At 40.6% G+C, this 24,709-nt stretch overlaps 1 protein-coding gene across 1 annotated transcript in view; it reads left to right on the forward strand.

Moving 5' to 3' along the window:
* Window positions 1-21,591: 21,591 nt before the first annotated feature.
* cachd1 (cache domain containing 1) overlaps window positions 21,592-24,709 on the forward strand; it is a 102,322-nt gene continuing 99,204 nt past the window's right edge. Inside the window, exon 1 of the mRNA XM_026146152.1 lies at window positions 21,592-22,219. Coding sequence (XP_026001937.1) covers window positions 21,971-22,219 — 249 coding nt within the window. The 5' untranslated portion in view covers window positions 21,592-21,970. The remainder of the gene's footprint in view (window positions 22,220-24,709) is intronic.

The raw sequence follows: 24,709 nt of genomic DNA on the forward strand, positions 1-24,709 counted from the left end.
AATTAATATTTTGTTATGTAATATAATTACACACTAATCAATCTGTAGGATGAAGTATATCTGTAGGTACAACACCCTTTCATCTATCATATAATCTCAAGAAACAACTAACTGCATCTTGAGTTATAAACATAATAGTCTGGTCATTGATGCAGTCTGGGTGACTGGGCACTTAAATAAATCAGCCAGTCTCCAGATACTGTTTTCTGCTTTAAAGTGTGTTTTCCTTTTTTAAATGTTGGTTCCTCTTCTGATGATGCTTCTGGTGTTTCTGCTCTCCTCGTTATTCCCTGTCTTGAGTTCCTCTGTGCATAAGTAGATTTGTCAATCCATGTTCCCCTGTCCGGTTTAGTACTAGTCTTGGCGTACTAGTCCCGCTTTACTTTTTCCTCCTGTGCCTTGTTTTAGTTTCACTTCTGGTTTTTACCCCTCCTTTTTATTCAATCTTTGTTGTCTCGTCACCTTTGCCCTGCTCCAAGCTGTTTTTTTGTTTGTGCTCCCTGTGTGTTGTTCCTCATGCTTGGTTTCTGGATTCCTGTTTAAAGTTTATTACCTCGCCTGCCTTAGCATTTTAGGGCTTGGGTCCTCCCCATCGTGTGTACTTATATCATTGATTGTTCACAGTCCAAATGTAATGTTCCATCCATTCATTCGCTTCCGCTTATCCTTTTCAGGGTCGCGGGGGGCGCTGGAGCCTATCCCAGCTGTCATAGGGCGAGGGGCGGGGTACACCCTGGACAGGTCACCAGTCTGTCGCAGGGCCAACACACAGGGACAGACAACCATTCGCGCACACATTCACTCGCACATTCAAACCTAGTGGCAATTTGGATTATCCAATTAACCTATCCCCACAAGTTGCATGTCTTTGGACGGTGGGAGGAAGCCGGAGTACCCGGAGTGAACCCACGCAAACGCGGGGAGAACATGCAAACTCCACACAGAACTCAGGACCTTCTTGCTGTGCGGCAACAGTGCTAACCACCGTGCCACCGTGCTGCCCCTTAAAATGTAATGTTATTTAGTTTTAATCACACAATCTTGCTATGTCCCTCCTTGGTAATCAAGACAATGATTGAGGCAGGACTTACGGCACAGGACTTTGAGAGCATGCAATTACCTTTCCCAGGTTATTTATTTATTTATTGTAGCAAAAAAAAATTCATGCTGTTTTTCCACTTATTTGTTCTAGTAATGACATGATAATCATCTCTACACCTTTAGTTTACACTTAAAATGTTTTGAGTAAGTATGATTGTTTGGTCAAACCAAAAATAAAAAATAAAAATAAATAAATAATGAGATTTAAATGACTAAGGTAGACCAAGTGGATAATTAAACTAGGTGTGTATTAAATGCTACGCTTAGATTTAGTGAAGAAACATCTGTTAGAGGTTAAGAGATAGGTATCTTCACACACACAGCATGTAAAAGTAAAGAGAACGCTTATGTTTATGTGCAGAGACAGCGTGCATAAATAGCTCTGGGATTAAGGTCACAGCCTTTAGCGAGTGACTCACTTATAATGTATACAAATGCACACAAAGACAGATTCATGCATGCATGTTTCTGTGAAAGATCTTTTTTAAGCCACATACTGTACCTGCTTAGAAGATCTGGCTGTAAGTCCTCAGTGATGAAAGTGATGGTAAAGACTTCAATCAACAAAGCATTTATAACTAAGAGATATTTTAGAAAGTTACGTTCATATAAAAAAATCATCAGTCTTGAATATCTCGTAGCTGGCCGTAGCTTTAATAAAAAGTTGGAAAAGGGTGATACAGATTCCAGATTGTAGGTGACACTGCAAGAAAGGCTGGAATAAAACTCATCCACTTTGGTGGGGAAAGACGCCTCACCTATAAAAATTCAGTATCAGTGGGCGATCGTGGCTCAAGAGTTGGGAGTTCGCCTTGTAATCGGAAGGTTGCTGGTTCGAGCCCCGGCTTGGACAGGCTTGGTCGTTGTGTCCTTGGGCAAGACACTTCACCCGTTGCCTACTGGTGGTGGTCAGAGGGCCCGGTGGCGCCAGTGTCCGGCAGCCTCGCCTCTGTCAGTGCGCCCCAGGGTGGCTGTGGCTACAATGTAGCTTGCCATCACCAGTGTGTGAATGTGTGTGTGAATGGGTGGGTGACTGGATGTGTAAAGCGCTTTGGGGTCCTTAGGTACTAGTAAAGCGCTATATAAATACAGGCCATTTACCATTTACTGAATAAATATCCTGGACAAATGTATATGTATATGTATATGTTGACTTGATCAAAGCATGTCTAAACTGAATCAGCACAAACCGTTTCTACTAAGATCCGGTCTCTATATGGTCTTCCTCCTTCCTCCTCATATGTGTTGGGTTTTTTAAATTATCATGTACTGTTTACATGTCAAAGTTCTTCGACATTTTTACATGTGAATGCACGTCTCATCTCCTCTCAGTCTCTTGGCCTACACTCACACCCCTTTTCCTCCTTCTTCTCCTTCTCTCCTCTCCAACTCCACTCAGACTTTCTATCTAATAATCCATCCATCTTTGTGCTCGAATGGAGGGCTAATGCTTTCCATCTGTGTGTATCAGTTGTGGGGCTCCAAGGGCAAGGCCTGCCACTCTTTGCCTATTCACCCCGCCCACCCCTCCCATCTCCACTTCAACTCCTTTCTGACAAAACCCTGTCTGGTTCCACTCAGCCCTGAAGTCTAAGATCCCACTCCACGCTGGGGCCCCTCCTGGCCTGAGGCAGCAGGGGGAGGCTGGTCGGGCCCCTGGATCCTGCAGATTCTGAGTCACTGTGAAACGATTCATTTCTTTCCAAACATGCATAAACATACACGACTATTAATATGCTGATGAGAAGCAAAATAAGAGCTTTTTTTTTTTAAAAAAAAAAAAACTATCTGTAGAGCACAAGCTACATATTCAACTTAATGCTGCACCTTTTCTGCTTTTGCAGACTGGAAAAAAAAACAAAATAACATTTACATATTTAAATATTTACATATTTACATAAGGCAAAGGCATAGAGGTTAATTTGGTAAAGAGATTTTCCAACTTGTTTTAAATCACCCTAATAGGAAAAGAAAAAATGCATTTTGTTGGGCATAAAATTCTATATATAAAACGGATTTTATACATATATGTAAAATGTGTAAAACAGATGATCCAAAAACAATACTGTCCACAGGTGCTGTATGTCTACAGGAAGAAATGACAGCGTTTTTTGTCTAAATCACACTTTTTCTGTCTTCTTCTGGGGCTTCGTGTCTCTGTGATTGTGAATGTGTCAGATGTTATTTTGACTGTGCTCTTATTGAGGGAACAGAATGTTGTGTTCTCAGAATATTTTTACAAACGTGCATGAACAAAATAATTAATCAGTTGTTGTACTGCCACCCACTGGACAGCCAGTGGGTGGCAGTGACTGATGTTAAACTATAACATCAGTGTGTGATAGTTTATATAGTCAGAGACTATTGTATTGTCATATTTAAATATATATATATTTTTGTTATTTTATAGTTTTTACACTGCGTATATTATTTATTTGTGTGTCAAATTCATAAGTTAAAATGTCTGTTGTAACAAACTCTTTGAAAAGCACATGCTTAAAAAAATGAAGTTCAGAAATCTTTTTTTCATGCCTAAAGATGAGTACGAATACTTGAGTATGAGTACGAGAAAATCTTGATTGAGGTTGTCATAATTCATGCATGAAAGGGTTTACTGTAAAAAGTACAAATTTTAAACAAACTCTATTTCCAGCACTTCAAAAGGTACTGATCTGCTGCCATTTTGTATCATAGTCATGAGTTTTCACTATAGGACCTCTGACATTTTGGTTAGACAATTTGAAGATGTCAGCATAGACTTTGAGAGATGTGATGAGATTTCTTTCTTCTATTATATGACGTTTTACTGATTAAATAGTCCCTCAGTTAGCCATAATGTTAGAATAAAAAAATGAATGATTTATAATACAATGAACAGCATCTGAAAACCCATTCCACCATTGTTTCCTCATCGACTCATCCCGCTGTCATTCAAAGAAAAAAAGCAGGTTAAGCCCTGCATGGGTGAGCCATCTATCACAGGGACCATCTGAAAACCACTTTTTAATGTTCATTTATATCTGGACTAAATTGACACATACCAGGGATGTAAAACCCGTTTGACATCGTAGGTCCAGACATCGCGCACTTTGATCTCTAGTGGGCTGGACCAGTGAAATTTCCAATTTTTGTCGGCACAAAGAAGTTTAACTACGCATGTTATCTCGGCGATAAAGGAGCACAATTTCTGCAGTACATTTCAGTTTGTCAACATGATAAAGAAATCCTACACAACACAAAGTTTTGATTATATTCACAGAAAATATACTACTTTGTAAAAAAACTAAACAAAACAGAAATTTCTATAGTATACAATTAATAGCCATGAACAGTTCTGTCGTTAATTGTGTATCTATTACTTTAATTACTTTGGTGTAGTAAAGATGGCTATAGAGGAGGTCTTTATCAGTAAGAAAAACTGTAAAACCTGTTTTGAAAATACAGTTAAATGTCCAAAATTCACGTCTTCCTTCCTATTTTCCAAAGCCAACCAGTGAGCCGGATTAGAGTCTTTGCCAGGCTGATTCCGATTCTTATGTGTGATACCCCTGACATGTGCAATGAATCATTTGACCATGGGATAGACCACCCAGTATTTTTCTTAAAGTCTGATTGCACAGAAATCAACCCACTCTCTGTGGGGATAGTTAATGCTTCAGCAGCATGTAATCATGGTGGAGCAATGCAAGTGCCATAAAAGGGAACACTCACCATAATACTCAAAGCAGTTTTAGCTGTTCCTCAGATTTCTAGCTGTGTAGCAAAACTTCAGTCAGAGACTGTAAATGTGTTATTTGCAACACCATTGTCTGGGCTGCAACATTAGCCTTCATTTCAAAAGACAAACAGTGGGCAGCAGGTGTTTTTATGTCAGGTGAAAATGTGTGGCAACAAAAAATATGCATGTTTGTATGGTTAGCATGTCTGGGTGTGATACAACTGTACAGCTCAGTGTTCTGGAAAACGCTCCTTTTTTTATCTGTTCTTGCATCAGTGACAAACGCATTACTGCAGTCCCAACAAAACCGCTTTTGTGGAAAAGCCTTGGTTTGGATTAAAAGCAACGAGTGCGTTTTGGGTACATGGACTTGAAAGGGACCTTGAGCCGAATGTGCAGGATCACCGTGGAGATCAGATGTGTGATTATGATAGGTCTCCCTTTTCCTGGAGATAAAGGCTTGAATGGATGTCTGTCCTCTTTTTTTCTTGATTCTAAAAGAAACAGTTTGACATTTTGGGAAATTGTGTCTGCACAGTAGGGGCCTGTTAGCGATGAATAGGGGAATAGGCTCCCCCGCAACCCGAGTTATGTAAGTGATGGGATGGCTGTACCGCATACTGTATATAAATGATGGAAGTTTAAAGCCTCTAGTTTGGCATTTTGGTCAAAATGCTAAACAATTTTGGGGGGGATTTGTCTTTTAAACTGGATATGATCATATTTGGCAGCAACCATAAAGTCATAGTGTAATTCTGTAAGTAAATATATGCAGTTTACTTAGACCTACAGTTCATGAAGCCTGAAAAAGCTATGATAAACTTAACATTAAAAGGTCAAAATTAAAATCTAGCATAGGATAAGAGGCAGGTTTCATCATGAATCACCAGTTAATCGAACATACAAGTGTTTGAATCCAGTGAGAGGCTGTGCAGACACAGGGAGAACATGCACGCTTCACACAGAGGGACCACAGGCGGCCACTAGATTCAAACCCAGGATTTTCTTGCTGTGGTGTGACAGTTCTAACCACTGCATCACAGTGAAATATATATTTATCATTAACATCGTTAATGCATTTTGTAAGCTGGCCACCAATCTGTAAATTTATCATGTAGATGCAGGCAGCAGTGAAAACAGCAATTGTTTCCATGTTTTTGTTTCATACAATGTCATTTAAAAAAGATTCCTGTCCCCTCAAAAAATAAAGAAATTATTTTGAGTAAAATGCAACTAATATATATAAAATCAAAGGCTGATTAATTCAAGTAATTCATTTTTACTTACAATGTGCTTGCTATGAACTGAATGTACAAAAGAAAAAACAAGTAAATGTGATTTGAGCAGACTTAATCTTGTATATGTACTTGTGTAACAAAATTACAAGGAAATTTTACATGTATTTTTTTTAATTAATTTTTATTAATTTTTGAATGTTTAAATAAATATATGAAAACCACAGAGCCTAACAAATTTAAAGACTTCTACCGAAATCCCCATCCATTCATGTTTAAATCATTTTTTTTTAGAAATCATGTTTCTTTAATAGTTAATCCACGGATTAGATAGATAGATAGATAGATAGATAGATAGATAGATAGATAGATAGATAGATAGATAGATAGATAGATAGATAGATAGATAGATAGATAGATAGATAGATAGATAGATAGATAGATAGATTTCTGTTATTAATTTGCTATTTTAAAAAAACACTAAAACTAAATAATAACACAAATTATTATTTTTCCATGAATATGCCAAATTAGCTATTTACATGCATTCATTAACAGATAAATTAATTTCATTGGTTGAATGATATTTTATTATCAATGGCATTTGATGTTATTTCAAATGTTAATTTGAATATTAATTTCTAACAGACAGGTCGAGTGTGCCAGCTCAAGTATAGGTATGAAAACAAGACTGCAGTTTATTTGCTGAATTTATTTGGGACTTGCTTTTTTGCGGGAGATACCCTGCACCCCAGCTGTTTGCCCAAATTTTATGTCCTTAAAATACTTTTTGCTTGTGCTAAATGTATTATTATGTATTCCCTCACAACATATTTTTGTAATTTTAAACAAGCTTTTGACATATTTCAAAAATATTTGTTTTCCTGTTCTTGTAACAGGTGATCTAATAAATTTGTTATACACTGTACATCTGCACTGATATCCACTGATGTCAGCGATTATATTTAACAAAAATTCTTGTGTAATAATCTACATAAGAGCATGTTTTGAAAAAAAAAATGGAACAAAGTCTGTTAAATCAAAGCCATATGGGCTTTTTTTCTCACTGCCCACTCAAGCCTCAAAACCCACAAAAAGCTGTTTTTAGCATAAAACTGATCCAGGAGTGAATACTGACTTGCATGCATGGAGTTTGGTATAAGTAGAAAGTAAAAGTTATAATTAATATTTTATCCTTACCTATGTACGACACAGATCTGAAATAATGATGAGGCAACATGCCATGTTTTTACTGCCTCCTCCTGTCTTCCTCTTCCTGTCTCTCGCCTCTTCCTGTCCTCCTTTCATCTCTTCTCCTCTCCCTCTGCTCCCGCCGTCTTCTTTCCATTCCCTGCTCTCTCTCTCCCCTCCTTTTCTTTTGATATCTTTTTTTAAAGGTCTGTGTCTGTACTCGCATGCAGCACGCACACTCACAGTCATACATTCAGTGAAACAACATGTCTCATTATCGGTCCCGACCAGCTGGCAGCTTTGTAATTAAACTATTTGTTTTTGTTTGTTGTTCTGCACACATTCATACGTCTCTCTCTTCAGGATTTTCTCTCTTACACCAGCACACCGAGTCATGTTTGTCTTTCTTTTCTTTTTTTTCCTTTTCCTTTTTTTTGCCATCTTTCGCGCACTCACATGTCAAAAACTGCACTGCACAAAGCCACAGCCTCAGTCTTGAATAGAGCCAGAAATAGCATTGGGTTTGACTTGGAATCGGCTTAAGTCTTCAAAGAGAAAAAATTTTGATGCTGCAATAGGAGTGACGGTGGGAGAGGGGTGAGCGAGGGGATAGAAGCTGAGAGGAGAACAGAGCAGATCTGGTTGTTATATCCAGCTGTAAAAAAAAAAGAAAAAAAAAAGAAAAAAAGAGGGGGGGCAAAAACTTCAAAGACTCATGTTGCCATGGTAACAGCATGGTGCCTGCTTTAAAGCCCCACCCCACCCACCCAGCGCCCCCATCCTCAAACACACACACACATACATACACACAGAGAAATGTAATAAATGTATTCATAAAAATTGATGTCAGCCGAGGAGGAGTGGGTGCAGACTCACATCCTAATCATTCCTCTTTCTGCTCCATCCCTCACTTTTCTTCCGTGGACGCTGCTGCTGTCCGGCCGAGATCACATTGACGTGTTCAGTGACGGGCACCACTGCAGCTAATTAAAACCCGATAGGGTTAGCAGCCAACGCTTCAGTTTCCCTGTGTGATATGATTGGTTTAGTCTTATCTGATGGTAGTGGAGTTGGCCTCTTCATGTCTCTCTGGATTGATGTTTGGGGCTTGTTCCCTATAATTTGACGTGCCATCACTTCATAGCCGCTGGATCTTAAATTCCATTCATAATCAGATCCATCTCCCAGTCGGGCTGTTTTCCTTTTTCGTGTTTGTCAGATGAAGTTTTGTGGTCTTGCTGGTTTTCCATCGACTGTCAGGCAGTTTTTAGGCACAGGCTACATCTTCATCCTTTCACGGATAAAGCGCTACGAGACCTTCCATTTTAATTTCTGTTTATGTGATCTGCTTTGATGATGTTATTTTCACATACTAGTGTTTTATAAATTTGTACTATCTGGATTTTTATTTGTTGCTCTGTGAAATAGTTGGTCCGACTTATTGATTCAGATAGCAATATTTGAACGGATTAAACTGCCATGAATTTTCTTGCAAAGCAGTCACAAGCACTTGATTTCTCCAGTAATTTAGCTTTTAATCAAATACACCTTTTATCAAAGCAACTGCAGTAATATACAACTAACCCCCCACCCAACTAATATACAGCTTTGCAACAGTAAGTAACATATTACAATAATGGTAATATTATTGCTATCTTGGGATTTCGTCATGATATTGTTGGTATGAAGTGAAAACTTGCTCACCTCTAAATGTCCCATTTAAATGGGTGTTTTTGTTGTCTTCCAACTTTTCCCTGCTTTTCTGACTCAAGCACAAAGAATATCTACATTTACTTTTTATTTTCACAAGTCACAGCAGGCTGTTTTCACCCGCACATACCTAATATTGTAGTTATTGTCCAGTATTTCCTTTATCAATAGTATTTGTGGTACCTAAAAACAAGTACTATGGCAACAACTTTTCATATCTTTGTGCAAATCTAACCATCTAACCACCTCTGGCCAGCTCTGGTGCAGTCGATCAAAGATGTAAGGCTCAAGGTAAAAGCAGACTTGGCCATCTGTCAGTTTGCTTCCACTTATCCAACTGAGGATCACATGGTGGCTGGAGCCCATCCCAGCTTTCATGGGGCGAGAGGCGGTCCACCAGTCTAACTCAGAGGGACAGGCAACCAGTCATGCTCACCTTCACACAAAAAAAGCCCCTGGAAGCCAGTGGATTCAAACCCACAACCTTCATTCAGGTCTTCAGTAGTTCCACTTTTGTTTTTAAATTTTGGAATGTTTAGAAATATTGATTGTTGATCACTTTAAACTGCAGTTTTATTGCAGTTTAATCAAAGTTATGACCCTAGATTGTGCAAACCAAAACTTGTTTGAATCCATCTGTCAAGAGCTATAAACTACAATCAAATAAAGATTTCCTGAGCTAGACATTTACATTGGGTCTTTTTTTTGAGGAAAAAAAAAAGGTGTGCCAGGCATTGTTCATATGAGCTTTTAATCATGTTTCACTTGCTGTTTATATTCTCAGTTCAATATGAAAATGATCCAACAGTAGCGATTTCTGTCACGGACCCAGCTCTGGAGGACTCGGGGTCCGTGAGCAGTTTTGACTCACCTCCCGTTGATATTGTTGTTATTATTATTTTGGTGATGTGTGTGTTTTTCTGCACTGTGCTGTGTTAGTCTGTGTCCCACTCATATGTATAGGTAGGGTATGGGTGTGTATGTCTGCGGGTGTGGCTGGAGGATGGAGCTCAGCCACCTGCAGGCCTGAGGGGTGTGGCCCTGCGGAAGGACTGGCCACACCTGAAGTTCATGCCACACCTGTTGGTGATCAGGGCTCGTCGGGGGAGCTACTTAGGAGAGAGTTGGAGCTCCCACCGGCGCGGGATCATTAAGCTAAGACTCCAAGTCAGTGTGTAGCATTAGGAAGTGCGGATCGTGTGTGTGTGTGTGTGTGTGTGTGTGTGCGTGTGTGTGTGTGTGTGTGTGTGTGTGCGCGCGCGTGCGCGCGTGCGGGTTCAGTGTTTAACGGCTGCTTCTGTATTGTCCTGCAGGTGAAACGAGGGACCAGAAGTGCAGCACGCACAGGGTGTGCAGTAACACAACAGCGGGGAGCACGAGCACAGACGTCGGAGGGAAGCACGCACATGGGGTTCGAGGGAGCAACGGGGAGTTATTGTGTTTACAGCTTTCCACTGTAAATAAAGAGCACTGTTTGCATCACAGAGTCTGCGTTTTGGGTCCTCCTTTCCCCACATCCCCACGGTCTGCCCTCCAGACCGTGACAATTTCTCTTTTTTTCTTTTCTTTTTTTGTTCTGTGGTTCTTGTTGTCTTGTCAGAGGGTTTTTCTAAATAGATATCTTAAAGGTGAGGGGGGGATCAGCGTTTCTATCATAAAGGTCAATGGTTATAATACACCCAGGTTTCGAGGTCATACAAACATAATGTCTTTCTGAGACCCCCCAGAACAATGTGATCCTTTCTGCTTGTTTGACTCGTTTCTCTCTGCTCCGGCCTCCTTTCGTGGCCTCGCGAAGTGCAGGGGTCTGTCATGCATTAAAAAAGAACTGGGTCTAGCTAGTTTGTCCCTGGAGCGTTTCCTGTCTGCTGATGGATGGCTGCCCAGAGACTCCGAGGCTCAAGCTCAGAAGCTGCCAATGAGTTCATGTCAGCTGGAACTCAGAGGTTATTTATGTCTAAAATTCCTTCTGTTTTTACAATTGAGTAATCACCTCGGCGCCATGGTCATCGAGACAGAAAATCAGGTTAGTCGTGGAGGATCTCTCCTCTGCACTTCCATGTTATCAAATGTAATTGGTGCTTAGAGTTCTTGAGAAAGTGGTATCAAGTGTCACATTTTGTCTTACGATGGTCCTGTTGTGCTAATTACTGTTTCCACAGTTAAATTATGAGCCTAAATATGAGCCACAGTGTGTCATAAGTTGAACTGGAAGTTAGCACCAACCCTGAAACATTGCTGCTCCCTTAATCTTTCTGATGAGACCTAAACATCAGATAAATGATGATTTCTTTTTTCCTTAACACGATGATGCTGTTGTCTGAGGCAAAGAGGAGTATGAGGAGCAGCTGTACCCAAAACATTCCCTCCAAGTGGTTTGAGGCGACCCAGGGCCAGCTGGGAAGAGTGCTGTGGTAAGGACACTCATGCAATGTAACACAACCACTGACATGCAGCCTCATACCTCCCATAAGTCACCTTACCATGACTAGTAAACTAAGGTTAATGCTGCATCAGTGTTAATTTACATATTTCATGATTACATTTTTTTTTAATATCTTACAGCAGTGACTGATTGTTATTACAGCCAAATTACTGTCAAAATTAAATTAGACTTTCTTCATCAAAGAGATCTTTGTGGAGGCGTCTCCTGCTGCTCCATCCGGAGCAAAAATGGAAAATCGTGATGCAAATTCATTTTATTCAATTTATTACCTAATGACCTAATGTCTTCTGCGTTTCAGTCATCTGGTTAGTTTAATGGGACTCCGCCTTCAGATGAACAAAAACTGCAACTCTGGCAAAAATATTGGAGTATATTAGAAAATACATATTAGCTTTCCTATGGAGAATAAGATGAAAAGATTAACACCACTTAACCCACAGATAGAAGCGGGTTGGCTTTACTAAGCAGATGTACTGCAAGCAGAAGAGACATATTTGCCTCTTTTAAAGTAAAAATCTTCAAAAACAGGAACGCTAAAGTAGATTATACAAAAAAAAACAAAGTACAAAATGCAGTTTGTGGATTTCTAGAGTTGTCTGTGATTTGCCAGGAAACTCACAGATTACAGGAGACCAGCATCGATGTGTAATCTTCTTGCCTGCTGATCCTTTTGCTTTGCCCTTGCACCAACTGACATGTCAGCCCAGCATCTGATATGTATCTCTGGTTGAGCTGTGTTTTCAAATGGGTTCAGATCTGGTGACTTTAAAGAGCATTTTATTCAGATCATTTTTTTAATACTCATCAAATCATCCAGCAACACCCTGCGTCCTGTATTTGGGGTCAGTCCCATCCTGAAAGAGAATACTCCGGCCAGGATTACAATGTTAGATAGAAAGGATAAAAGTTATCAACATTCCTACTCTCAACTATGGTCACGAGCTCTAGTTAGTGTCACGTCACAGATCCAAGCAGCTGAAATCAGTCTCCTTCGAAGGGTGAGGCGCTCGGTGTTGTTTTTCAGTGGGAAAAAGGAGCAACCTTAACTCTTTGCCATGCTGTCAAAGCTTTTCCCCTTTCATCTGTCACCCAGCAAACAAGTCCTTTCTACTTGTATCCACATCCTACACTTAAAGAATGAACTACAATCATTCTGCATCATACATGAGCAGAGCAGATTTCCTTATAACCTTATGGAAGCCTGAGTATCGCTTGAGGAAGGATCTGTTTATATGTCCAGCTGTCGTCCTGTACTGGTGGACTCTTTCAAACAGATGCAAGTAAAACACAGCAGAAAATAAATAAAGTCAAAGACTCAGCGGTCCTTTTGCTCTATTTTCACCTGTAAAGCAGGAGCAGGGTAGGCGGAGGGTTACCCTGGTGCAGGTGTGCTGCGGTCAGTTGAAGAATCCGCGCGAGTGTCTCTGTGAGTTTCCCATCACGTCGTAGCTACTCGGTGCTTGCTCGGAAGTTTAGGGGTTTTTTTCGCTGTAAAAAGAAGTTTTCTTCCCACGCACGATGGACGCTAATGTTTTTGTCACTTTTTATGGAATCAAACTCAAAGTAAGGTCAGTACTTCCACGCTTTAAACGCTGCACGCTCATACTCTCTCCCACAATCGATATACGATCCATTGTTGATCTGCACACAGCTGCTGTCACCAACGTCACTGTCGTGAGGCATTCTCGCAAAAAAAATCACGGTTTTAGTAACGCAGTAACGCAGCGTTCCTACGGGAAAGTAACGGTAATCTAATTACCCCACGACTCCAGTGTTATATGAAGCTTTTATTGTTTTCAGTCTTTCACTGTAAATATCTTTGTGTTACCAACACCCATGCTTAGTGATTGCAGTGTATGCTCCATTAACTGAATCTGGCTTTGGCTTTATTTACACAGCATGACAAAATCCATTTGTTGTATTTTCTAGTTCCCACGCACCGAGGCACCTACTCTACCAGAACACCATTTTGTATATATGTAGCTGTGTAAGCTCACAGAAGAAGGCTTCAAAGATGGTTTTGGTTTAACCCTTCCACGGGTAATAGCCATGTTTCCTTCTGTTTATATGCCAACAGAAATTTCAGTCAAAGTCTTTGAAGCCAGATGTGGAACCCTACAGTCTTCCTGTTGTGATTGGGACTTTGCTGGATCTCACCCCAAATGTAATTTAATATATTCACAAATCCTGAATCCTGGTCTAATCAGCCTCAGTTTCTCCTCTTCGCCTCCTTTATCATCCCAAACCAGGTGGTTCTGTGGGCCTGTGCTGTAATTAAAAAAATGCAAATGGGGTAATCCTGTAAAACAAATCCTTCTGTCTCTGTTAATGAAGACCCCCTAACTGCTTTTTTGTGTAATGAAATATTTGTCTGTGAGTAAACCAGCATTGCTCTCTCCAAAGAGACATGCCAGTCAGACAGCCAGTCGGGATTAGCAGTTTCACGGACAGACTGGGCCACTTTTGGCTGAGCTGCAGTCTGAAAACGATCCAAGAGATAAATGTTTAAAAAAGAAAAACAATGTAAGTATGTCAAGCTGGAGTTGTGGTTGCAATTTGTTGTAATAGCTCTGAAATGCTGCCATATTTAAAGGCAGAAAACTATCTGTAACATATATTTAATTTTACCTGTTGAAAAATCAAACACTGACCATCAGAGACACAAAAGATCCAAACCCCAGCGACCAGAATTGAGTGAAAACAAATATTTGTTAAGTGTCCCATCCCATCAAAATGGACACAGCTACAATTACATACAAACTTTCTTTCCTTGCTTTAATTGAAAAATGTTGTGGTTGGTGAAAGGGCTTGGGATAGGCTTGACAAAACCCAGATTAAATAGATTCAGAGTGATCCATCCCCTTAGGCTTCTTCTTTTGACAATGCATTGCCGATTCATTCCACACCTGTAACTACAGCTCGTGCAATCCAGTGCAACTGCTCCACAGTAGACACTGCATTTGTGGCCCTTTTGATATTTAGTCTTTATTGAACTCAAGCCAAGGAGAGCATTGGTGCCTCCTCTGGATTCAAAAAGAAGTTTGATTGTCTCGCAGGAAAATGACCATACTTCTCACTTGACCTACACTGTGACCTCAGTACATGCTTTTTTAATGAGTTCATGCTATCTCATTGGCAACATCATTATTGTTCATGTTGGCCATTAAACCAACATTAAAGGAAAGGATGCCTGAGTCAGAGTCAGGCCATGTCCACACTAATACAGTTTTGTTTGAAAACACATCGTTTTCTCTCCGTTTTGGCCTCCCGTCCACGCTGAGACGGTGTTTTCGGTCAAGGAAAACGCAGCGTTTTGAAAACGCTCTCCAAAGCGGATAGATTTGAAAACACAGTTTTTGTGTCACATTGTGGCCATCGAACCGGAGCCTTGAAAACGATGACACATTTTAGTCATGTGATGCAGTCATGTGACCAATTAAACTAAGGTAGCGGAGGGCATTAAACAGCAGTGGTTTTCTTTGCTCTCAAATGGGATGTTTCAAAGAGCAAACGGTGGAATCCGCTTGCATTTCACGCATGCGCAGTACTGGAACGTAAGCGTTTTCGGCCGCTTCAATGTGGACGCACAACCAGTAGCGGTGTTGCCCAGGGCGGCATCGTGGTGGGGGGCGGCATCACGGGCCTCGCCAAAAATAAATAAATAAATAAAAATAGCTCGTATTCTTTTTTTTTTTTTCTTTTTTTTTAATTCATATTTTTATTAAGGTTTCAAAAGCAGGCATTCACAGTATGTACATCATGTAAGCATTCTTCATACTTAGGTTATCTGCCTTAAATACTGAAATAGTATTTTAATTTACATCCAAGTCATAAGGGAAGAATACTTACAACGATAGAATAGAAGTAATTGAAACCATCACATAATCCGAAAATCAAAAAACAAAACTAACAAACCTAAGAAAAGAGGAAAAAAAACAAAAAAAAAAAACGGATGTGTTGGTATGGGGTGATCCTATAAATATATATACATATAGCTCGTATTCATGCTGCCCCGACGTCATGCCAGCGCATATTGGGAATGGCATAGGCACTGATTGGTTTTCTATCGCCCATTTGCTGGGAGTAAGGGCGCCCTCCATTTGCGAGGTGCGCCTGCTGCTTGCAGCACAGGGAGGAGAGGGCGGGGCGGCGGGGGATTCTCTGGCTGGCTGGAGCAGCATCCAATAACCAACTCGCAAAATAAAAACAAACCAACAAACACGAAAACACCAGACATTATGATACAGACTTATAATTTGCACCGATGTTTTTCGAAATTCTGTACGCGAAAAGTGAGCGCGAGAGCCCTCGCTGCGCCTGCTCGCTGCTGAAGTCAAAGTAAAACTTTATTGTCAACTCCGCTACAGTACAGAATATAGAGAGACGAGACGACGAGGCTCCAGTTACAGCAGTGCAAGTAAACAAACAATATATATAAGAAGAGTAAGAAAATAAATATGCACTTTAGGACCAGGGGTAAAGGGATCAATAACAATTTAAAATTTATATTTTACAGTTTGATGATTTAAAGTCTCACACACAGCCCGTCGAAAGGGGAGGGGCCCTGCTGTTTCCAAATAGAGCACATTTCATTCATAATGATGTAAATCCAAGCCCATTATGTATTCATGATCTGAATCCTGGGTTGTCTGAAATCCCAGAAATAAACCTTAGACAAAGTGAATCTGTGAACTAAGGTGTAGGTGTGCTAGGTTATGTTGTGATGATCCTCGATGTGGGGGATGGGTGTTCATACTGGAGTGCAAAATTAAAACCAATGGAAGATGGACAAGAAAAGTTCAAATCCATCAGGTGCTCAGTTTAGAAAAAATAGAAAAGAAGAGGAGGAGAAGATGCAGGTAAGCAAATGTGTCATTGGATAATGGCAGGTCATCCTGAAACAATCAGAATACTTTATTAATGCCTAAAGAAATTATGTGGGTTACAGTTGCTCCAAGAAGAAATGGTAAAAATAGCAACAGTAACAGACTAAACTCCAAACAATACATTATGTTACAGATTTTAATATTAATTAGTCATTGTCAATTGTTGATTTGTTCTGTTCTCATTGTATGACGAATTATGATGGCTGTTTGGTAGCTATTTGCATACTATGCCTCTCTCTCTCTCTCTTCATATGTGTGTGTGTGTGTGTGTGTGTGTGTGTGTGTGTGTGTGTGAGTGTGTGGTGGTGGGTGCCAGAGGGTGTGTTCGCCCAGGGCGCCAAACAGGTTAGGACCGCCACTGCGTACAACTCTGTAAAAATGACTGAAAACAATAGTGTGGACGCAGAGCGTTTTCAGATGAAAACACCGTTTTCAAATTTATCCGGGCTAGTGTGGACGTAGCATCAGTCAGATCCACCTTTCACTGATCATGGCCAGCTTCAAAGCACCAAAATGATGATGGCCAAAATGGTCCACTTAAGGCTTCAAGATGGAACTTTGTTATCTGGCAGGTGACGAGATGTTCACTGTCTATGTTGTATTAAAGATTAACTACTAAAATGTGGTCATATTGCTCTTTCCTCCTATGAATGTTTGCTAAACTTGTCTGCTACTGAATCCTGTGCAGCAGACCAAAATTGTTTGATAATATAAAATATTGCTGTTTGAGTGACCTCTGCACACAGCTAGTGCATTACCACACTACCAAACTACAAACTGCAGCATTCTTCCTAGACAATGTGTACAATCTGTGACAGGACTGATCAGTACAACTGAATAACTGCTGGCTCAGACACCTGACATCACTTCCTTTTTTTTAAGAAAAAATAAAAGTCAAGTTGTCAAACAAACTTCATTTCTACATCACTGCAGTAAATGCGCCTGCCACAGCAGTGCACTTATGTACATACATGAAAACATGCGCGCACACGCACGCACACACATGCACACACATGGTATTCAAACACTTCTCTCACCACCGCTAGAGCTTTGATGAGGTTAGCCCTGCTGGTGGCTTTAAAAAAGAAGAAGAAGAAGAAGAAGCACAGAACTGACTGTCACGGCGGGGTGCGCCGGTGTGTTTTTGAAACAGGACCCAAAAGCAGATGTGGACGAGGTGTTGCAGGTTTAAACAGAAAACGATCCTTTATTTGGATGATTGCAGGAGTAAACCAGGAAACCAAAGTAAACTGACAAGACACTAAGAAACAAAATACTAAACGGTACTGAGACCAAAACCTAAACTATAACTATGACTGAGGTGGAAATAAACAGGCTAAGACTATGACTAACGTGGAAATAACAGACGAAAACTAGACCTATGACTGAGGTGAGGTAAACAGACGAACCGACAATGGCATGCAGAAAACAAAGGGCTTAAATACATACAAGAGGTGATCAGGGGAAGTAGAGACACATGAGGGGAACAGCTGACTAACATAAACCTAATGACAGGACCAGGAGAGGAAAGCTAAATACAATAAACAAAGAACACATGACACTGTCAGAATAAAACAGGAAACACTAAAACTAGACATGACAACACAAACTAACAGACCTAATACATAATGAATAAATACAAGAACCCAAAACATAGAAAACCAGAGGAACAATAAACAAAAGCTGCCCAAACTAAAGACAGAGAGGAAATGACACAAAACGAATCACATAACAAAATGAGACAAATACAAACATGAACTCAGAGCGCTGGGTCAGAGACCCAGCCTGTGACACTGACCAAATAATTTTAAATAGTTTGGGCATTTTTTTTATTTTACCCTGAGCCACTGAGTTCTGCTTCAAATTATGTTAATTTTGACATTCTTTCCAGTATTTGTGCAAGGATCTTTAAATATTTTCTCCCTAGCAAAGAACAACTAAAACTCTTGCCTGATGAAGGTGAAAAAACACAGAGCCTGGAACACTGGGATTTTCTGGGGAAGTGATAATGTATGCGATGCACACACTACAACCTCTCAACAAACTTCCTTGTGTTTGTAAGTATCCAAAAGCATCCGACAGCCACACAAACATCTGACGGAGTCATCAGCCAAAGATACAGACAGACGACCTATTCAGGAGCACGGCAACCGAGTCCGGAGTCGAGGACCTTTCTAACGCAGACTACAGCCTGCAAAGCTGTGTGTTCAGCCAATGAATCAATCACACTTGCATCTGATAAGCAGTGCAACCCATTTGACTTAAGTCATCAAACAGAAGCATCATCAGTAACCACAGTGTCAACATTTTGCCTTTAACCCCCTAAATAATTTTACTTTTTCATTCGCTTCATTTGGTGTAAGAATGTGTCTTGATTTTGCTTCTTCAAATAAGCCCAAACTAAAAATACTTCTTAGCTTGACAGATGCGGACAGGCGCTGAAGTTATTTTGGCTTCCCTGTGAAATCATCTGGCAGCGCGTCTATTCTACACTGTGATCAAAACCATGACTAAACATGTTTGAGTGAGTGACTGAAACCTAAAATGCATGCACACACCTAAAGATGCCAGCTGTCTAGAAAGTGACGCATCTAAAAAAAACACTAAAGAAAGAACTAAACTCTCGCCAGTGATGAAAACAGGACCAGTATTGGCCACACCAATATCGATACTTTTAACCTATAAAAGCAAGCTTACATTGGGAAGAGCAGCTGAATCATCATTAATTTGCAAATTCTGAACACACTTTAAGGACTACTAAATCACTATGATTTTCTCTTTTTAAAATATTTAGTTAATACAGCAAAACAAGCCTTTCAGCTTCTAATATATTTTGAAACTGGGTTTTTTGGAGTGCTGGAATGTAAAAGTGTCCTTGTATACTAAACTTTGAAGATAGAAACAAAGTAACGATCCTATTGTGCTAGTATCAGTCCCATAGCAATCTGCACACTTCTATTCAATACTCTTGGGTAACAGAACTGATGTCATTGCTTATTCTTGTAACCCCTTTTTCTTGTTAGGTCATAACACACAGTAATGAAAAATGGAGTCTGTATAGGAAAAAAGGCAGAAGAGATGATTTTTTAAAAATCTTTTTGTGAATGAGTTATAAAGTGGTACACTGCCACTGAGGACCTTATTACGTGACCACGAGAGCTGGATGTAATGTTTTTATGCTGTCCGAGCTTACTCTGCACCCAGTCTAAAAATTATGGACTGATTTGACAGAAAGTGCCTAATTGTTCCTGGAGGAAATATAAAAATGAACATGTTGTATCTACACACGCAATCTTCCTTCATCAAATAATCCCATCAAACACCAATGAACATCTCACCCACCCAAAACCTCAGTCAGTTGTCTAACTGAAAATGACACACAGCAATTGCTAATATTACAGGGCTAGTGATCACTTTGAAGTGATTCCTGGACTTTATTGTCTTACAGCAGGCCTGTTCAGTAAGAGGCTGCCAAGCCAGTGTTACCAGAGCGACATTACACTTAAACTGATGTAAAAAGCATGCATTTTCTTAACCGCTTATCCAATTTAGGGTTGCAGTGAGGCTTGAGCCTATCCCAGCTCTCATAGGGTGAGAGGCAGAGTACACCCTGGACATGTTGCATGAGCCAAGACAGAGAGGGGCATAGAGAAACCATACAGGCACAGGGAGAACATGCAAACACCTCACAGAAAGGCATGCTTAAGTGAAATGTCACACTGAGGCCATTTTTTTTTAAAATATCACTAACACCCCTGAATTCAAATTTACATGGGAAAATATATAAACTGACCTTTGGAATAAGCCCATAAATGAGATTAAGCCAATGTAAGCCGAAGTTGTTTTTCATCAAAAAGACATGTAGCAGGCATTTTGTGCCTGAGTGCAATGCTGGTTAACCAGAAAATCTCTGAAAAGTTACAAGCAGCCATGAGATGGCTGGGAAAAGGCCAGTTGTGCAGCTGCAAATCAAATAGGCTCTGCAGTCCAAGGAAGCTGAGCGGCAGGCAGACAGACAGAGAAAGAGGGAGAGAGCAATGATTAGAGGTCAGCTGTTGAACGAGTCGGAGCGCTGTTATACTTCAAAAGCCTCAAATTATCAGACCCGACCACAACATTCTTTAACGAATGATCTATCTGTCACACTTTATTTTGCAGTCAGCAATCAAAATATGAATTGCCCAAATACACCAGGCTTCTGCTTTTTCTCAATTCAACTCAGCTCCAAGTACAGTTGAAGCTGTGCTGAAAACAGGAACTGGATTCTTGTAGGAGTGGAGGCTCCCGGGGTTATAGTACCCAGTTCATTCACAGAGATGTAAAAGCACAATCCATTATATGGAACCAATTTACTATGTTTGCTTGCTCAAGAGGTTAACACTCATTTGGAAGCAGGTCTCAGCCTCCCTATGATAGTATATATATTGCATTAATGGTACCTTTGTTTCAAAATTATCACAAGACCCTGTTTCACAAAGGAGCAAATCTGAGCAAGACAAACAGTCCATGAGTTTTATTAATTCATCCCGATTATCGTGTTTTAAATGCAAGATAATAAGAATATTAACCTTTTAAAAAAACTATTGTGGTGGATATTAGACTGAAGATAAAAGTAAATACATAATACCTACAATTTGAGGGATTATTGGTCAGACAGTATCTTATTAACTCAAACCTGCATTGCAGATTTTGACAGTTTAAACTCTCAATAACACACACACACACACACACACACACACACACACACACAGGAGAGAGAGAGAGAGAGAGAGAGAGAGAGAGAGAGAGAGAGAGAGAGAGAGAAACGCATGTTATCCAAACTGCTTCATCCCTATGGATACAAGGTCGCTGTCTCACACTGCACTGCAGGGCCTTTCAACCTAAATCAGTGATTTGGGTTATTTCGATAAAATTAGCTTTTAGCTGAAATTAAACCATTAAAAGATTAATTATTTTTTCAAGTCTATAAATAAAATACAGAGTTAAAAATAATAAATCATTGTGAAACTCCCCAGAGGCGCTTCCCTTTTTGGTGACTGGTAAGAAATCTTTGAAGGCGTGATGGTGCTTTCGATGAACCTCGAATTAAAGAGATTTCTCTGTTTTTGAGCAGTAATTTATATGCACCACTCATATATGAATATAAACCTGTTTTGTCACACGTTGAAGAATTGGGACTGAGAAATAAAAACTCTTCCCATCGTATTTATCTATAAAACAGGGTTATTTCATATCGGCGGTGTTCTTTTTCACGGAGCTACTGAAGGCATCGCGAAAGCCTGATCCATTGATCGTCAGATCCAGGCGCCGGCAGGACTCCTCGGTGTTTCCACGCCTACTACTTTCACCCCCTTTGTGGTGACTCTCCGGCTCACACACACTTTGCCAGACTTCCAGGAGTTGGAGCCACTGATCGAAGAGGGAACACCGACAACGTAAGGGGGAAGAAAAGAAAGAATAAACATATTCCCTGCCCCGCATGGATTTGCTTTCTTCTCTGGAGGGATTTCAAGGAGGTGCAATGATTTGTGTCGCTGGGAATTCTGGAGACTTGTACCGGAGAGAAAGGGCACACGTACTCTACGCTGCAAAGTTGTAAAAGTAGTTTCCCTTGAAGTTCCCCCCCTCAAAACCACCCGTTCTGACTCCGTGCTTCTCCAGTTTGTAAACCCCCTCAACCATCATGGCGAGGCGGTCAGCGGAGAAACCTCTGTTTTTGAGACTGAACGCGCGCGCTGCTTTTCGGGATAAACACATTGGCTCGCGCGGAGGCTTCATGGCTTTTTCGCGGAGCTTCGTGTTAATCTGCTTGGCTCTTTCTAGTGGATATTGCGGAGCCGAGACGGAGTTTTCCATCCTGGAAGAAGCGCAAGTCTTGGCCGAACAGATGAAAAAGCTGTCCTCTCAGGAGCTGGGAGTCTTCACTATGCAGGTAATTAAATAAAACAAATAAAAGACACCAAGTTGTTTGAAGAACCGCTGAATGTGTTTGGGTGCAAAGCAGATAACCTCCGCTCGTGTCACGTCGAGCGAGTTGGAGCGGGTTTTAATGGGTTTTTTTCTGGCGCAAACAGGAGCTCTAAAACAGGCCTGCACAGCGCAAAACTAAAATAATAACAACAATACTCTCATAACCGCAGAAAAGATAGTTTGTCGACAGAGATGTTAAAAGTGTTGCGAAACAATAAGCTTCTATGTTGCAGTGTAACAACAGGCTCTTTGAAGTTGGGACGCGTTTATCTGGGACATGAACACGCCGGAGGTTTGAGGTTCTGAAAGGCTGGCGTTTTACCCTTTTATTCTTTTTTTAAGCTCTTAAGTAGTCCCAGTAATAATGAAATTTATTTAAATTCCAATACCTTCAGTTATTACTACACTCTCTGTGTGTGTTTGTTTTTTGTGCGCGCTACCTGAAAATGCCAACAAAAAGCGGGACAAAGTGTCCTTCATAATGCACGTCATAATTTCTTAAAAATGAGTGCCCTCTGTCCCGCTGTGTGCTCCTGAGCACATGTCATTGTGCACATACTCGAGTTTATCTTTTACCTGGTTGATAAATAATCTCCCGCAAGTCAATCTGCTGCAGCATATGGGCTCATCCAGAAAATCATATTTCCCCCAGAAAGAGCTGGTGATGGTTTATGATTAAACACAAACAGCCTGGATTTCACGTGGATAGAAACACACTCTCTCAGCATCAGTTCTAGCACAAATGATTGCACCTAAAGCTGCCACTGATACATGTTTTCTTCATGAGCAATGTTTTTAGCAATTTTAGAATTTGTTTTTGTAGATTTGTCTAATAATTTAATTAATAAAACTCCACAAAATTGAAATTTCTGTGGTCACATCTTCTTAGTCCTTCTGTCTATTTAAAAGCCCCAAAACACCAAAAATATTCAGGTCCAAAAGGAGGAAATCTGCAATTGTCACAATTTTGTGCTTCTAGCTGTGTGCTTCATTGCCTTCTAAAGACACCCCACCGACTGCTTTCAAGATAAGGGATTAGTTTGGTCGTGATCAGTGTTTGTTGTCCGCCAAGCAAGCGTCACAGTCAAAATAAAGATGCAGATGTTTTGGAGTTTTGATCTCATGAGATACCAGCCGAAATGAACCCATTCAACAGCGAGTCGGTGGACATGAGAGACAGATCTTTCTTTGGAGAGTGGAAGTCATTTCATTCAAAAATTCCAAACTCAATCACTCCATCTTGCAAGCAGATTTGTGTTCATCTTGTGTGATACTGAAGTGAGCATTTTTGGGGACTCATTCTTAGTATTGTAGTGACCAAACAAAAAATGCTTCGACTCTAAAAAGAAGCCAGAGTCATCAGTGAGAATGACTGCATTGTTGCAGCCCCAGTAGACGAGTAAATGCACTATATGATAATCATCCATCCGTGCAGTGCTGCATTAAATCACCAAATGGCAGGAGGGTGCAGTGCCAGGGGTGTGAAGGAGGTGTTTAGCACTTCAGAGGCAGAGGAGCTCGCAGGCCCCGAACACAGAGGCGCAGCAGCGGGGGGGCCTCGGCCCCAAATGGTGTTTCATCTTCTCTGCTTCCACACTGAGCCGCCTTCATCCCAGCTTTGGGAGTCGGCTTTGAGGGCTTCCTCTGATCCCACCGGATCTGCTGTTGTCACCGCTCATCCCCTCCCTGAGCTCCAGTTTGTGCTCTCGCCGCCCCGTTTCTGGTTCTTTCCATCATTATCGCTCTCCCTTTCTCTGACTTTTTTCCCTCTCCCTGTGCAATTCTTGTTTTCAGCTCCTGTTGGTGTGAATACTTTGAATTAATAGCTGTTTTCCCCTCAAACGAGAGTAAAACGCCTCCATCAGTGACAAAGATGTAATTAATACGAAATGATCTCAGCTTATTGTCGGCCTCACTTAGATTCTCGTGACTAATTTCGCATTCATACAGCAGCGTACAAAATGAAGTGTTCAGCAGTCGGCATCCTTCCCCCGTGTCAGGGGAAAACGGTTTTGAGCTATGAAGATGTTGCAGAGCTCTGAAAATCCGACTTGGCGTGAAGCTTTTTTTTGTTTTTTTACTTACTTCAATTGAAGTGGCACATTTCACAGATTTGCCAGAGTGGTTTTCCAGTGAAAACACAACTGCAAGGGTCTGTTTCAGGCCACGAAAGGACATCGGCTGTGGTGCTCATATCGTGCCTGATTGAAATTCAGAGATGTGCCAGTTCAGCTAATTTTTTTTGTCCCTTTCTCTCTTTAAAAGAAAAACAATCTTTTCCACATATGTTTGTATCCAAACAGAATCACTGATTTTCATTAAAAGTCTTTAATTTCTTGAGTCACAGCTGGCCCTCATTATCTCTTAAAGGAGTTCTTCAGGTTTCTTTGTCCACTGAGCTATGTGCCGAGTTCACGCGCTGCCTTTTCAGATGAGATCTGAGGATTTTGCC

Source organism: Astatotilapia calliptera, chromosome 17, assembly GCF_900246225.1.
Source record: "Astatotilapia calliptera chromosome 17, fAstCal1.2, whole genome shotgun sequence".
NCBI classification, from domain to species: Eukaryota; Metazoa; Chordata; class Actinopteri; order Cichliformes; family Cichlidae; genus Astatotilapia; species Astatotilapia calliptera.